Raw genomic sequence first — 15,498 nt, forward strand, 5'->3', positions numbered from 1 at the left:
AGATCCTGGTGGGAGAGTGCTTAGATCATCAAGGAATAGGAAGAAGCCAGTGTGCTAAAGCTGAGTAAATAGTATAAAATGAAGGAGCAGATTATGTAAGGATTGTAGATTTTATTTGAGTAAGATGGGATACTTCTGGAGAGTTTTGAGCAGAGGAGTAGTCATAAGCTAACTTGGTTTTAAAAGAATCACTCTGGTTTTAGTGTGAAGGACAGAAGACAAAAGAAAAGGCAGGGTGATGTTTGGAGGCAGGGAGATGGGAGTAAAGGCCATGAGGAGATGAAGAGCTGGTCCCCAGTGATTTAGCAAAACAGGAAGTAGGAGGCCAAAACTGGAGGTATGAAATGGCTTGATTCTGTACATATTTCAAAAGTAGAGCCAACAATTTCTTTTGGAGAATTGGATGTATAATGTGAGAAATAACAGTGTCAAGGATTTTGGCCTGAGCAACTAAATGAATGGAGTTGATGTTTACTGAGAATGGGGAAGGAGCAAGATGGCAGGGGCGTTAAAGCTTGAGGTGCTTACTAGACATTCAAGTGGATATAATGAAAGAAAAATGCTATGTGAACTATGAAGCAGAATGTAAATGTTAGGTATGTTTAATTATTGTTATTAATATCCTTACCTTAAAAGGGAAAAGGCTTGCTTAAAAAAGGTATTGTTCCCCAGGCACAGCATCTACAGCAAAACAGCCATGTTAGGACAATCTTAAGCATTCACAGACCTCCAAGCACCTCTTCTCAAAGAGGCTAGAAACCTACAGTACACAAACCAAAAAGGACCCAAAGGCTTTTCTCTAGCAAAGAAGAAGGCTACAGTTAACACCAAATATGCAAGCAAACCAAAGTCATCTTTCTTATGCCTCCCACTACAGAAAATGCTCAAAAAACAGAACACCCTCTCCCATAATGCTTTTTCTCCTTGTTTCCCCTTTCCAACTTGATCTGTTTTTTTCTTATACCTATCAACAATAATTATGTATCTGCCATACACAGCACACATTAAGAAATAGGCTTTCTTAAATCTTCTTTAATTCTCAAAACACTGCAAGACAATTTTACAAGTGAGGCAACTGAGGTCCAGAGAGGTTATATTCCAAAAAATTATAGCTAATAAGTGGCTAAGAGGACTGTCTTATTCCAAAGTCGAGGCTTCTATTATAGCCCACTGTTTCTCTCAATAATACAGTGAAATAAATAATACCAACATTGCCAAAACAATAAAGAGAGGAGGCTATAGCAGTGGCAGCTTCCTTCCCTAATCCTCCTCCCTCCCTAGTTATTTCAATCTCACTCTGCCCTGCTGGCACCCACTCAAAAAAAATCAGTGGTATCGCTTTTCTAAGAGAATGTTTGAAGTAGAAGAGGTCTTTTTAATAAACTAGATGGTAAATAGTAAATGTTTATCCTTAAGGTCCCATAATATAAAGAGAAAATCTTGCCCACTCTGGATAACAATTTAAATTCCTTCAACATGTATGTGTTAAAAGCCTACAACGCAAAAACAAGGAAAATCTGAGAAACTGCCTCAGTCAAGAGGAGCCTAAGGAAACATGCTGACTAATATAATATCCTAGATGGGATCCTGGGACAGAAAAAGGACAAGTTTTGTTTAGAAAAAAACTAGAGAAATCTGAATAAGTATGGACTTTAGTTAATAATAATATATCAATATTCATTCATTAAGTTTGAAAAATGTACTATGTAAGATGTCAATAATAGGGGAAACTGTGGTATATGGGAACTCTCTGTACTATCTTTGCATCTTTTTAGTAAATCTAAAACTATTCTAAAATAAAATTTATTTTTAAAAAGCCTATTATGTGCCAACTACTGTGAATTTTGAAGGGAATATAAAAACAAAATGTAACAACATGGATGAACTTTGAAAACATTATACTAAGTGAAAGAAGCCAGTCACAAAGGACCAAATATTGTATGATTCCATTTCTATGAAATATGCAGAATAGGCGAAAATATAAAGAAAGGAAGATTAGTGGTTGCCTAGGACTGGAGGGTCTGAGGAGCTAGAGATGACAGCTAAAGGATATGGGGTTTCTTTTGCAGGTGATGAAATGTTCCAAAATTGATTGTAGTGATGGTTGCATAACTCTGTGAATATATTAAAAGCCACTGAATTGCACACTTTAAATGGGTAAATTGCACACTCTGTGAATTTTATCTCAATAAAGCTATTACAAATATAAGTACAATCCCTGTCCTACAGGAGTTTGGATGGCTGGAGACATAGAAATACACTTGTATTAAACAGCTAAGCAATATCACAGGCATTACATGATGAAGTCAAAATAGGTGGCATGAACAACAAGGACACCTGGCAGGAAATCCAGGTGGAGACGGCCAGGAAAAGTTCTTAGCTTTTGCAGTGTCAGAAACATCACTGAGGATCTGCTCAAAATCATGAACCCTCTTCCAAGACAAATGCATATAGGCATGGATATACAAAAAGTTTGCATAATACTTCAGGAGATTCACTAGAATTCTTAACATCACCCAAGGACCCTTAGCTAAACATAGAGATCCTCAGGGGCAAGTGTCATATCATATTCCTCTCAGGCACATTATGAACACTCAATCAAGGTTTGTTTTGGTGAAAAAAATTATTTGAAATAAGTGCATGAATGATAATCATTGTTTACCATTTATTAAGTACCCACATCTATTTTGCTGAGTACCTAACCATGTGTCTAAATCATAACACCCTTACAAGATAAGTATGATTATCCCCATTTTACAATTGAGAAAACAGATTAAGTAATCTACCCAAAGTCACACAGCTACTATCAAAACTAGCATAGGATCTTGGGATTCTCTGACTCCAGAGTCCATAATTTCCCTGCCTTCTCTCACATAAATGAAGGGATTAGTGCTTAGAAAATCAGAGAGAAAAAGATCAAACTTAAGAAAAATGTCAGACCGTGAAGACTGGGAAGGATTTGAATAGAAAGAAGAAAGGGCAAAGTGTGTAGATGATCCTAAAGAGCACAATTAAACCAGATACTAAAAGACTTTGTAAAATATGTGTACAATAGGCTTAATCGAATATTGACCAGCATAAAAGACAGAATAGGGAACCGGTAGCCCCAGGAGAACTCAGGCCAGCTCCCCTGACCACTATCCATATACTCTGAAGTTAGAGCAGATGCTTCTAAGGTCCCTCCAGGACCAAGATCTATTAACCAAGACAAACAGAATAGAAATGAGAGTGAAGAGAATATATATTTTAATGGGTCACTTCATATAGAAGAGGTATTGGGAAGAAAGATCTAGATGAAACTGCTTTCTCCTCATTTTAATGGTTCAGATTTCTGAGTCTCTACAATAGCTAAGGATTTAATTATTTAAAAGCCAGACTTAAGGGTTGACAACTTTCTGGAAGACATTCAACTTGTGGTGTAAACTCTTCCTTTCAGCTCTGGGAAATGTGCTTCCTCTCCCCTGCAATACTCGGCATTATTTATCAACAAAAGTAATCTATTTTGGGACTGTATCTACACATACCCCTTCCCTGCAGTCAGCAAATGAAGAACAGCTCCGGCTATGCAAGTAGAAGAGGAGGGTGGTAACACCAATGAATGAATGAGAACACAACTGCCACAGTGGGTTACAAAAATATTTGTCTCATGAGCTCCAAAGCCAGGAACCAAGAAAGGACTGCACAGCTACCAAAGAAACAAAGTCAAAGGGCAAAATCTATAGTGTATGAGTAGCTTCAGACATCCAGGGTGGGTGGTGAGAGTAGTGGGCCAGGGGCGTTTGAGGCAAGCAACTGAGCACTGTTTCATAAATATTAAAAGAATACATTTGTATATTAATTGATATTATTTAAAACAACATTGTTACTATCATTTACTGAGTGCATCCTTTATGCTAAGCAGTTTACACATACTATTTCAATTAACCTTTCCACCAACACTCTGATAGAGTCATTGAGATAACTGCCTCTATTTTGTAGAGAGAAAAATAGAGGTTAATGTAAATAAAAATTACAGGTTTAGTAAGAGATGCCAGGAATTCAAACCCAGGTCAGACTGAATATAAAGCCTGGGATTTCCATTCTGCCACACTACCTCTCAAGAGTGATACCAATTTGTACTAGTGAAATTTGTATGCTAATAATAATAGCCTCAATAATCCTTGCCTGAAATATTTTTTTCCCTGTCTAAATCCTACTTACCCTTTAAAGCTTAGTCATGTAACATCCTCAAGAAAACTTTCCTGACTGCTCAGATTTGCTTGGATCCTGCTGTTATACAATTATATAGCAACCTGAATCTTTCCTTTGTGGCATTTTTCACAATTAATTAAGTAATCATATGTTTAATTAGTCCATCTCTTAATAAACTCCATGAAGATAGGAACTTGCTACTTCCTACATCCCAGCATCTAGTATACGTTCTGGCACATAGCAGGTGCCCAAAAAATATGTGCTGATCAAATTAATAAGTCCCTCTAAACCTCATTTCCTTATGTCTAAAGAGGTTATAAAAATATTTACATCATAGAGTTGTTCATGATTAAATTAGATAGTATCAGAAAAGGGCTTAGCAAGAACAAGGTGCATTATTAATTGTCAAATTGGTAGCAGTGATGATAACGGTGGTGGTGATTATTCAGTTCCTCATTTGTTAAACAATATGTATCCTAGGGTGCTGAAGATAAACCATGTCCTCTAGAGCTCATGGCCTAGTAGTAACCAGGAAATAGCCGACTTGTTGACTATTCTCCTGGGCTTTTGAACTACTTGACCTTCTAGACACTCTAAAATGTGTGTACTCTTAGTACATGTCTTTTAAATTCATGTCTGTTCGTTTGTCATTTGCTTCTCTCCTCCCTACTTTTTGCTCATATGAGCTCTGCTCCACTTTAGCCTCCAATGTTTTCACCTGAAAACATTTTACCTCTGAGATCGGTCTCCAAGACCACTCTTTCTGGGCTGGTATATTAGATATAATCTGGCATACCATTAGTGATCACCACCCTCCCCCAACCACATCCTTGTGATTCAGGTGTAATGGTAATTCTTGAGGAAATGGTAATCTCAGTGTGAGTAGCATCCAGACCTGAGTTTGAAGCTCCAGGGCCAACCATTTTCTGTGTAAAATAACTCAGCAGGTGAGTCATTACCCATTCCTTAGTACATTCTGACTACCCCAGACACCATCCGGCCATATTGATCAATCCATATGTTTTCTGGGATGATGAGTATCAGCATTAGTGTATTATCCAGATCTACCCTACTGTACTTCTGTTGACCCAAAAAGGTATTAGATCTATCCAGCTTCATTCCAGTAAAGCTGGGCTTCTCACCCATCTAAAATTTTAGATGACTTGCAGCCAAAAACTTCTTAGGGTCCCAAGAAAAGAGTACTACATTAGGAGTTAGAAGTTCCAGTCCCAGTTCTATTATGTACTTACCATGTAATGTCAACATTAGTTCATTCACTTAATTCATTCAAAATTTAGGGCTGGACCGTGGCTCACTTGGGAGATTGTGGTGCTGATGACACCAGGGCCATGGGTTTGGATCCCTATGTAGGGATGGCTAGTTGGCTCACTTGGGAGAGCAAGTCAAGGGTTGGGATCCCCTTACTGATCATCTTGTAAAAAAATAATAATAATAATTCATTCAAAATTTATCAGGTACCTAGTTTAGGCCAAATACACTGTAGGCAAAGTGCATATAGACATGAAGAAAATACAATTGCCTACTGACAAATCTTCCTAGTAAGGAGAGTAAATGTGCAAATTATTTATTACATTGCAATGTGAGATCAGTATAATGGCCTGCGTGGGTCACATCGAAGGAAAGAACTGACACCTGGGAAGGTCAGGAAAAATTTTCATTCCTCCTTTCACAGATGAGGAAAAACAAGATTATTATTAAGTTAGGGAGATGTGAAATACTCATAAAAGAAAAAGAGGTGGGGTCTCAGGAGGGGTAGAAAATCTATGTTCCAGTCTCAATACCACACTTAAAGGCTGATGACCTATAAGCAAGGCACTGATTCTTTCGAGGCGTTCAGTAGAACATTTGAGACCTTATTACATGCCAGACACTGTGCTGATGGCTTCCATTTCCTTCTCTGTTGTGTCTGCCAGGATTGTGAAGACCAAATGAAATCATGAAAATGAAAGCAGTGTGATAACTATAAAATAATACCAATATTCTTACTTGCATCTTCCTTCACTCCTTACAAAGTACTACTACTTACATTATCATATAGAATCTTTACAACAATTCCGTGTTGTGGGAGTCATCATCTACATTTTTTAGATAGGCAACTGAAACACAGAGAGGTTAAATAACCTGCCCAAAATCATTTAGATAGCAAGAGATAAAACCCAGGTCTGACACAAATCCCATGACTTTCCTTATAAACGTGAAATATTAACTAACACTTCAAGACAGGCTGAGGCAAGGATGATCACAAGACTGCATATGATCAGATACCAAAAGATAATAATGGCTCAGAGTTCAGAAAATAAACAGGCACTTGTGTCAGAGCAGTTAGAAAGCTTTTATGAAAAAGATGAGACCTGAGCAGGGCCTTGAAGGATGGAGCATTTGGATAGGTGATGAGAAGGGGGAGGGCACTCCAAGTGAGAAGGCACCCCAAGATCAAGGATCAGAAATTCACCATTTGGCAAATAATGAAAAGACTAGCTGGCCAAAGCAGGAGGGTAAAATGGAAGAGTAGGTCAGTAACAAAAGAGTCTGTTAGGGAATGATGGCATCAGATTTGGAGGACCCCTATATGCCCTTGTTGTCTTTGAATGATGGCCTTAATGACAGATTTCCATGGGCTCTTCTAGAGTATGGAATAGTCAGAAATAATATTCCTTGAAAAATGATCCCTACCTTTCAGCATTTCTCAAAACAAAGCAACATAGAGCAAGGGAGTGGAGTCACCAAGATGACCATCTTTAACAATGGAATTTTGAAACTTTCTGATTTTTTTCTATTCTCCTTGAACAAGATCTGGCCAAATTCACACAAATTGACTAAGGTGAAGTGAGTTGTTTCATAAAAGAGGAAGTGAAGCTTGAGCCCTTAGAGAAACTCGAATCTAGAGACATTCAAGAGCAGCCCCAAGGTAACTATAGGTAGATCCATGAGCAGCAATGATCTTGCTTATTTGTACACCATGGATATATAGTCTCTACGATTAATACCTAAAATACAATTTTAATATAAATTGCTAAAACGAGTCAATCTAATTAGAATGATATGACTGAAAAGAGCACAGCTGAAATCTGTTAAATGTGTTCAGGGAAAGGGGGAAAGCCAAGGAATGCATTTATGATGGTTCATACGGTTTTATGACCGTCACTAAAATAAGTCTTTTGGAAGTAAAAATGTAGTAGTTTATTATTGCCCTTCCCTTTTCACTAGGTGGCTTCACATCCCAATCAGTTCAGCAAGTCAAAATGATATTCTTAGAAAAAATTCTGGAAGTTGATGACTAAACGCAAAAATAATATGACCCGTTCAAGGTCATACAGCGTTATGGGACCACATCCTGATGTCGTGACTCCCATCGTGGGGCTCTCCCCTCTGCAGGCACTGGGTGGAGAGAGTGGCACGTGGAGGGGGCGTGGCGCGGGCCAGCGCGGACAAGTACTTCCACCCGCGGAGGAAAGGGAGATAGCGCAGCCTCTTCGCCTGCGAGGCGCCGCATGGGCTAATGGGAAGGGCCTTATTCTGACCAGTGTCTCATACCCGGATGTCTGCGCGCCGCCACCTCCCGGCTCTCTCTCCTCACCACCTCCCCCGCGCCCTGCGTGTGTGGCATCTACATTACCTTTCCAGTGGTTCCGCTCATCTTTTGCTGCTGCGGCCTTTAACTGTGCAAACCAAAGATCCGTCTCAGCAGCTGTGATCCCTGGACGTCTGAAAACACTGACGCAACGGCTTTGATCAAGTCCAGTAACAATATCCGGTCGAGACTCACTCAACTCCCGCAGCACCTTGGTTCCGGCCGCTTCTGAGGCTCGGCGTCTAGAAATCCCCCCCGACTGCGCCCTCACTATAGCTCCAGTGTCGCCTTCACTGCTATTTCTCCAGGCAGAATTAATTGCCATCTTTGTGTTACCCCCGTACCTTGTACACAATTCTGGTATTTAACCTGCCGTACTATATATTATTTGTTACTATCTTTTATCCGCATTTAATTAATTCTTCAGGGACTAGCATCCTGTCTGATTAATTCATTCCAGATCAAGGCCAGGACGTGGAGATCTGACTTCTAACCTGGATCTAAAAGCTGGTTAGGCTGGCTAGTTAGCTCACTTGGGAGAGTGTGGTGCTCATAACCTCAAGATGAAGAGTTCGGATCCCTATACTGGCCAGCCGCCAAAAAAAAAAAAAAAAAAAAAAAGAGCTGATTGACCCTAAGTGAGCCTTTCTAACATTCAGCTGCGGCATAATAATTGATAATAACCGCCTTTTATTGAGTGGCCACTATTATCTTTTAATTCTATTTTCCCAGAGGCCTTTTTAAATACCCTCGTATATGTATATACACAGAGAGAGAGAGATTGATTATAAGGAATTAGCTCACGGAATTATGGAGGTTGAAGAGATAGTAACAAATAATTAATATATAGTATGATAGGTGAAATTCAAGAATTGTGTGCAAAGTACTGGGGTAACACAGAGGTGCCAATTAATTTTGCTTGTTGAAAGTCACACCTCCTCCACTACAATGACTGGTTATTGCCTGCATGGGTTTCTAAAAGCTGTTGGGTTATTTATTTATTTATTTATTTATTTTTGGCGGCCGGTCAGTTGGGGAATCCCAGCTCTTGACTTTGGTGTTTTAACATTGTGTGTAACCAACTGAGCTAATTGGCCAGCCCTCTGTTGGGATTTTAGAAGTGAATTTTCAAATAGGAAAAAAAATAAACATCTATCAAGTGCTTAGTGTGTGCCAGGTCAGGTCTTTTCAGGTGTGTGGTTTCATATCATCCTCCCAATAACCCTGTGAGGCTGAGGATACACCCATTTCATAGATAAGGGTCAGAGGCAAGAAGAAGGTACCTAGTTAATGTAAGATCACAATGTAAGTGGTGAGCTGTCTCATTACTGTGCCTGTGCTCCTTCTGTTCCACATGACTGTGGCTATAGGTTTGCAAAAGGGCAGGTTGACTGAGACAGAGTTTCTTTCCTTGTCTAGGCCAGGTAAACGCAATCCGGTAAAATACAAATCCATCTTTGTGTCTTCTTATAATCTGAGAAATGAAGAAAGTGAAGGGAAAGGGAAAAAGAAGGAAGAAGGGGACAGTTTTTGTATGACGGTTCAAGGATTCCCAAGATAACTAGACTATTTTAAAAAGTCAGGAATCTAGGATCCAAAGGGGAGGTGAAATCAGCATATATTCAGGTAAAGACACCTTAGCAATATCCATGAATGTATTGGACTGGATATGATTGTTGCCAAGCTCTGCTGATGATGTCATGTGTTATGTTATAAAGGAATATGAGCTTACTGAGCTTCCCAGAAGGAAATTTTTATATAGACATAACCAGACATTTTTGCATATCCATCTTTCTGCAGTTTCTCTGACTTATTTTGTCTCTAGCCTCTAAAAACTAAGTCAGCTCAACACAGGCCACTTTCCAGGTATCAAGGCTCCTGCTTTTTTATTTCATCCTATTATAGACGATGAGCTCCCCAAGGTCAAGGATGTACCTTATTCATCTTTGCATCTCCTCCATCTAGTCCAGAGCCTGGCCCATGGTCATTTGAATCCAGTGAACTGAATTGAAATCTTCCTCTTCTTCTTTCTCCTCTTTCTCCTACTTGTAACCTGTTACTACAATGATATTTGTCTGCATTTTCACAAGTGGTATAGTAGAGACATAGGAATGGGAGAATGTGCATAGAAAATGGACTCAGATCCAATCCTACCTCTGCCATTCACTCTCTGTGTAGATTTGAAAAAGAGAGAGTGGTGAATGTTTGGGGGCTTCAAGTTTGGCTGAAATGTAGATGCAGAGAAAAAATTGGTGAGAAAAGAGATTAGAAAGGAAGGATAGGGCCGGCCCGTGGCTCACTCGGGAGAGTGTGGTGCTGATAACACCAAGGCCACGGGTTCGGATCCCATATAGGGATGGCCGGTTGCTCACTGGCTGAACGTGGTGCTGACAACACCAAGTCAAGGGTTAAGATCCCCTTACCGGTCATCTTTAAAAAAAAAAAAAAAAAAAAAGAAAGGAAGGATAGAGTCAAATTGTTACATGCCAGGCCAAAGGCTTGAGAGGCTTTGACCAGAAGCCAGTGAAGAGTGGAGTAGTGGAGGAGAGAATGGAGCCAGGGAGTAATTTAAGAAGACTAAGGTAGCAATGTAAGTGAGAAGGAAGAGGCCTAAATTAAGGCACTAATAGAGATGGAAAAGAATCATTGTGAAAGATGTAAAAGAGGTAGAATAGGCAGACTTTGATGACTGCTTAGACTGTGAGTTATAATCTGAGTTATAATCTGAGATGGGTATTGAGCATCAGTTTACAACTAGGTAACAGATAAGCCAGTTACCATTCTTCCTGGCCTATAACCTGCTGCTGCCCTTCTCTTTATTGTCTGCAAGCTCCTTTGGTCACCAGCCTAGACTCGGTAATAGACAGAGGCTCACCAAATCCCTCCTGACCTTCCTAGTGGGAGAGTTAGAGAGAAAGGACAGGAACATTTGAATGCCTCCTGTAAAGGCTGCCTGAAGTAATCCTGTCGGCCTAAATTCTGGATGGTTTTGCCTTTCATACTGAGCAGATATTGGAAGAAAGACAGCTATGATAGTAGGGCTATGGAAAAGAGCACTAAATAGTCATTTGTGATCACTTTACTTTAAAAATGATTTGGCAAATCCCTTTCTCCCTTTCTTCCATGCCATTTTTCATGCTACAATCAGAGTGATATTTCTAAACACAAATATGACCATGTCATTTATCTGCCCAAGGTCATTTAATGCCCTTACATACTGTCTATAGCAGTGCTGTCCAGCAGAATTTTCTGCAAATATCTAAATGTTCTACTTGTGGTCTGTACAATAGGTAGCTACTAACCATATGCAGCTACTAACCATATTGAGCACTTGAAATGTAACTAGTGTGACTTAGGAACTGGATTTTAATTTAATTTAAATTAATTTTAATGTAAATGTACGCAGCCACATGTGGCTAGAGGCTCCCTATAGTGGCTGACACCTAAATATGACATACAAAGTCCTTTACTCTCTAGCTTCTGTCTACCTATCTGGCCTCATTTCCCACCGTTATCAACACAAATATTACTCCACAGCCAAAACAAAATCCTATAATTCTCCGATAATAATATACTTAGCATACCTCCCTGCATTTGCACCTGCAAGTCCCTCTGCTGAAATGATTTTTCTTTACTCATTAACCTAGAGCACTCCTACTCCTCTTTCAAGACACAAGTCAAATGTTACCTTTTCTTTGTAGCTTCTTCCAACCACTTCAGGAATGGTGTAGTCCCTTCTCTGTACTTCCACAGCCCATTTCCCATGCCCTGAACACAGTGTATTGTAACTATTTGTTCACTTGTATATCTTCTTCACTAGATTGTGAGCACTTTTAGAGGAATACTGTTCATTTTTCTTTGTATCTTCAGCATTTTGCACATGTCATAGAACATGAGGCTCCAACATATGTTGAATGAAATAATGAATATGTGAATATTAAAAAGTTCCTAGACGTAAATGTGGATTTTAGATCTTTTCCAAGATTTTGCATCACAAAAAAAGCATGGAGGTACGTTGCCTTTCTAACTTTATTTTTACAAGCCAACCTTCTTTAAAAGCTTCTTTTTAGAAAACCTGCTCCAGTTTTCAGCACAACCACATCAGAGAAAGCCTTAGGGAACAGAGAATAAAGGGAGGCCTTTTAGAAGACTGTTTGATCTCAGGTTAAACTTCCTTTAAAGTAATAATGCTATGGTCGCCTGTTATAAAACATTTCCCAATGGTGCCAAAAAGCTCTAATTTATGGCGTCAGTGAAAATATATACATTAAGCTACCTCAAACTGAAAACCATTTTAGCTTCTGTAGGAATTTTTGCTTCAATTTTTTGGTATGTTTTTGGTACAAAGAAAATCACACTTAAAAGGAAAAAGAAGATAGAAGGCCAGAGACAGAAGAAGTCTGGCTACCTAGGAAAAGCCAGAAAGAGATGGTGCTGACTCCCCAGCCTGTACTTTACCAGCAGTTTTCTGCTTGTGCAGGGCTGGGCTGAGTAAGTGGGGATTACCTAACCCTGGAGAGAAGACAAAAGGATGATGAAAGAGGCTGCAAGAGGGAAGCTCAAGTGGTTAGTGAAATCATAGACGCCCATAAGAAGGGAGGGAGAGGGTGCATAGAGCCACTTACTAGGCAGCTAAGTGTGCAACTCAGACAAGAGTCTTTCTAGAAGCCCAAAACCTGTATTCTGGTTGGTCCAGCCTAATCTCTAGAACAGGGATAGTGGGAGAGTACCTGCTGCAAAGAGCTCCTCCAGCACAGGTTTTCTGGGAGAACTGGACATCCAAGAGGCACTCCTTATCTGCCTTTTTCCCACCCCTTTCAGGTTGGCCTGCACTAAACCACATGTTGTAGCTTATACATTACTCAACATAAGAACATTTTTTTTTATGGAAGAATCCTTTGTGTCACTTCTACCCAAGGCCCAGATGTCACACGTGTACTGGAAAACAGAAAGAGAAAAACATTAATTCCACTGTAGGAAATGACTCATGGCCTCTAGGGTAATTCTCCTGCCTGGTAGCATGGGATTAGGAGATACAGGTGCAAATTTTACAAAATCATAACATGGAGACAATTTTTGAAATAAATTACTCAGAAAATAGTAATAACTCTTTGACCTAATAAGATAGGAGCTTCTGACCTTCAACCACTGACTTTTTTTGGCAGCTGGCTAGTACAGGGATCGAACCCTGGACCTTGGTGTTATCAGAACCATGCTCTAACTGTCCAATCCTCCATCTATTGATTCTGTCTTTTCATTTGAATGCTACATCTCTTACTGCCATATCTACTGCCCAAGATACACTTCCATCATCTCTCACCTGAACTATTGTGCTGGACTTCTAATTGATCTTCAAGCCTTCAGTCTCATTCTCATTCCAATTTATTTACAAAAACACTCTTTCTGAATCACATAACATGGAGATCATGATTTAAAAAGCAAGACAAACCAACAAACCAAGACCCTTCAGTAGCTACTTATAGCCCTCCAATTTAACAATATGCTCCTTACCTTGGCATTCAAAGCTCTCATGATATATCTCCAATTTACCATTCCAACCACTCCTATTCACATACCTATTGCTCCTACCACACTGATAACTCTATTCAACACATTTTTGTACACCTCCCTTACAGACTTTCTAATTTGTTTTATAGTTATTTGAAGATGTGTTTTGTCAGAAACCAGACCATGCTCCTTGATTTTAGAATCCTCGTCTGATTTAAATCTGTGTTTCTCCCAGTATTTTTATAGCATCTACATATCATAGGCACCAGAAATTATTCGAGGATGAATATTGGGCTTGCTGAAGAGTTCTAAGACCTTTGGCTCCAAGATTTACTGATCAAAATAAATATGGTTGTCATGATAAGCTACTCCTATTTTGGCCCCTGAGAGCCTTTACTTTAAAAAGGGGGGCATACTTAATTGTAAAACATTTGGAGAATACAGAAAAGTAAAAACAAACAAAAAAATCTGCACCATCCAAAGACAGCCAGTATGAGTATGCCAACATTTTACTATATTTCCCTTTTCTCCATATCTTTTAAAAATAGTTTTAGTATAGTCTGCATACAATTTTAGGGGCAGTTTTGTTCTCAGTATTTTATAACATTAGCTATTCCCTAGTTTATGAAAAACTCTGCAAATATCATTTTGTAGCTATATAATATTATATTATAAAGATGTGTCATTAAACCCTAAATTGTTTTCTTTTGAAATTACAGATTGTGCAAAATTTCATGTTAGAGAATACATTTTTATGATGCTATAAGAAGCAGAATTAGTTCAGATCGATTCATTTTAAGGCTTTTGATATATTTTGCCATATTGCTATCTTTTTATTTCTTTGTATTTTCTGTTTTACCAAACCTTCATAAGCATTGAATATTAACATTGATAACATTCCAAATTTGTTAGGTAAAAAGCTGTACATCGAAAAACTTTGCAAATTTTTTGCAAATTTTGTAGTTTAAAAACTGTGGTTTTTGTACTTTCATTTTTTATTGTTAATGTGGTTGAACTTTTCCCCCTATGCTTTGTTATCCAACTGTATTTCTTTTGTGGGGTGGCCAGTTAGCTCAGCTGGTTAGAGCATTGTGCTGATAACACCAAGCCACCAGAAAAAAAAAAAAAGAATGTATTTCCTTTGTGAATTACTTGTTCATATCCTTTCCCCATTTATCCTTTGGGTTCTTAATACTTTTATTCCTGACTATTTCAACCTTTTATATACACTCTTATTGTGTTTTAGGAAGAAGCTTGTATTCAGAGAAAGAATACCATACTGGGATTCATGAAATCTGGGTTCAAATCCCAGCTGTACCACTTGGTGACCTGGAGCAAGTCACTTCTCTCTAGGTCTCGGTATCCAGATCTGTAAAATGTCAGTGATGAACTAGAAGCTCTAAGATCAAGGGAAAGGCCAAGGAGATAGGGCGACCCTTCAAAACTCCTGCTCTCCACTTTGACTTGAGCAATTCCTCTTTTATCCACGGTTATAAAAAACTTCCTAAAGCCCTTTTATCTTTAATGGTTTTAGATTCCATTATTCTGCTATACGTAAGTATTAATCCAGTTAGAGAACAATTCTATTTCCATTTTACAGATGAGAAAACTGAGGTTCAGTCCAAGTGAATCGATTATTCTTTAAGTCTGGCTATGAGAAAGCCAAACCTTCCTATCATGGCTCCTAGCCCTTACTTGAATCCAGAACCACTCTTTCTGAATCCCAGCTCTTTCTGAAACTGGGGTGTTTAGCATCTCAGGGTCCTCCAACATGCATATACTTACAATGAAATGCTCAACAAACCTCCACCCTAACCCACTTGAAATAATCTGTTCCTTACAACCAAAAGAACTAAATTATTCAGAGCAAAACATAAATCACCCTGAGTTGATAATACTGTTTTGGCATAAGAACTAGCATTCCTACATGCTCAGTTATCTAAGGCTATAGGAGTTACTATGCCACTTGACTTTTGCCACACCTCTCCTACAATTTCCTGAATTATGATTCTTCTAAAGTTTCAAACTTTCTCTTTAAAAATTTTATGCTATTCAGTAATAATAATACCAACACGGTGCCTTCTTTTTTCTAGAACACCTTTGCAGATTTTTTTCTCAATTGTTCTTCACCATAGTCTCATGAAGCAAGAAGGAATTACCATCATCACAAGATGAACTACTTAAGGCTCAGGGTTGAAGTGACTTGC

The 15,498-nt window shown here is 38.8% G+C and overlaps 1 protein-coding gene across 1 annotated transcript in view; it reads right to left on the minus strand.

Annotated features, from left to right (window-relative positions):
• MRPL48 (mitochondrial ribosomal protein L48) overlaps nucleotides 1-7,937 on the minus strand; it is a 48,245-nt gene extending 40,308 nt beyond the window's left edge. The window contains exons 1-2 of the mRNA XM_063094572.1: nucleotides 7,829-7,937; nucleotides 629-681 (exon numbers count right to left, since the gene is read on the minus strand). Coding sequence (XP_062950642.1) covers nucleotides 629-681; nucleotides 7,829-7,849 — 74 coding nt within the window. The 5' untranslated portion in view covers nucleotides 7,850-7,937. The remainder of the gene's footprint in view (nucleotides 1-628; nucleotides 682-7,828) is intronic.
• Nucleotides 7,938-15,498: the final 7,561 nt, after the last annotated feature.

The sequence above is a fragment of the Cynocephalus volans genome, chromosome 4 (assembly GCF_027409185.1).
Source record: "Cynocephalus volans isolate mCynVol1 chromosome 4, mCynVol1.pri, whole genome shotgun sequence".
Taxonomy (NCBI): Eukaryota; Metazoa; Chordata; class Mammalia; order Dermoptera; family Cynocephalidae; genus Cynocephalus; species Cynocephalus volans.